The sequence below is a fragment of the Microtus ochrogaster genome, chromosome 8 (genome assembly GCF_000317375.1).
Source record: "Microtus ochrogaster isolate Prairie Vole_2 chromosome 8, MicOch1.0, whole genome shotgun sequence".
Classification (NCBI taxonomy): Eukaryota; Metazoa; Chordata; class Mammalia; order Rodentia; family Cricetidae; genus Microtus; species Microtus ochrogaster.
Genome location: NC_022015.1, coordinates 20799498 through 20801106, shown reverse-complemented (window position 1 = coordinate 20801106; position 1609 = coordinate 20799498). Strand labels below are relative to the sequence as shown.

At 61.8% G+C, this 1609-nt stretch overlaps 1 protein-coding gene across 1 annotated transcript in view; it reads right to left on the bottom strand.

Moving 5' to 3' along the window:
• Window positions 1–242: 242 nt before the first annotated feature.
• The window catches only part of Trim72 (tripartite motif containing 72), a 6341-nt gene continuing 4974 nt past the window's right edge, over window positions 243–1609 (bottom strand). The window contains exon 6 of the mRNA XM_005351335.2: window positions 243–867. Coding sequence (XP_005351392.1) covers window positions 290–867 — 578 coding nt within the window. The 3' untranslated portion in view covers window positions 243–289. The remainder of the gene's footprint in view (window positions 868–1609) is intronic.

Genomic DNA, 1609 nt, shown 5'->3' with positions numbered 1-1609 from the left:
TCAACCTCAGCTTCCTCCTGGAACTCTTGATCCAAACTCAGATTGCCTCACGGATCTGACTGATCCTCCTACTCCACAGACCCTATCCCTCCATCCCTCACCATCTGTCCCCTGCCCATCCCAACCCGTGTACTTCTCTGAGCTCTGCGAGACTAACTCCCCCTCCCTAGCCACCCCTCAGCCTAGTCCTCAGCTCCAGAAACCCGCCCAACCCACTCCAGGCCTGCCAAAGGTGACCTAAACCTCCCACCGTCTTCGGGACCTGACCTCTTCCCGCACAGGACCGAGCTCAGGCCTGCTCTCCGCCGTCAGGCCCCACGAGCAGCAGCGGCTGACAGTTCTTGCCCTTGTCGTGCCAGCACACGTCAAAGAAGGGGTACACCGGCCCGGGCAGGCGCTCGTGGAAGGAAAAGAGGGGTTCAAGCGCGTCGGCGTCGCTCGCATCATAGAAAGCCAGCACGCCATCGGTGAAGCTCAGGTAGAGGCCGATGCGCGCCGGCCTCCGCTCGGGGGTGCGCAGTGCCCGCGGCTCCTTGGCCTCCACGTGCGCCTCCAGGACTTTGCCATCGCGCAGGCCGAGCAGCCACAGGCCCTGGGAGGGCACCGCGTGCAGCCGGCCACGGCGGGGAGCGTCAGCCGCCATCACGCCCAGGGCCCAGCGTGGCTTGTCGCCCACCTCCACCTCCCAGTAGTGCTCGCCCTGGGACAGCAGCTGCTGAGCCACCACCGCCACCGCCTTGTCGAACTGGCGCGTGTCTTCTCCCGCTGGCGGTGCCTTCTGCTCCGAGCACTCCACGCGGCGGCCTGAAGGGGACACGACCAGGCTTGGGTGCGCAGAGCTGGGGTCAAAAGTCAGTTCCTCCAGATCTGCCAAACAGACAATGAATGGTCAGGCTGGGTCCGGGGAGCCTTCCTGCTCCCAACCAACTTAAGGACCTTAGAGTCCTCTCCCTCCTCACATCCATACGTTTGCTCAACTGCACAGTCGGGCACATGGTGGGCAGGACTGGGGAATTCCAAATGAATGGTGTTTTCTGAGGCCCGCAAAACGCCCAAGGTCCAGAACAGGAGCCAGGAAGCCCAGTTCTGTCTGGCTTGATGTAGTCTATGGGCCTTAAAAGTTTATTCTTGAATAAACCAACGTTCTACTCATTCCTGCCCCCACCTCTCTCTCTCTCTCTCTCTCTCTCTCTCTCTCTCTCTCTCTCTCTCTCTCTCTCCCCTCCCCGGTGTGTGTGTGTGTGTGTGTGTGTGTGCTCGCGCGCGCACGCGCGCACGTGTCCATCCTGTGGGCACCCAGAAATATTAGCTTCTAGGAAAGGAGGCTGAGCTCTTGGCTCCCAGTCACAGGTTCCCAGAGGCAGTGTCAGGTGCAGTATTGTCCCCAGGGTTACAAGAATGCTACAAAACCTAACCCCAGCCAGCAGGAACCATCATCTCCATGGTCAGAGAAGGACAAGAACTGGCCAGGGACCACACAGTCGGTAGCCCAGGCCCCGCCATAGCAGCGCTCAGGCCCCGCCATAGCAGCGCTCCTGGGGGCCCCGCCATAGCAGCGCTCCTGGGGGCCCCGCCATAGCAGCGCTCCTGGGGGCCCCGCCATAGCAGC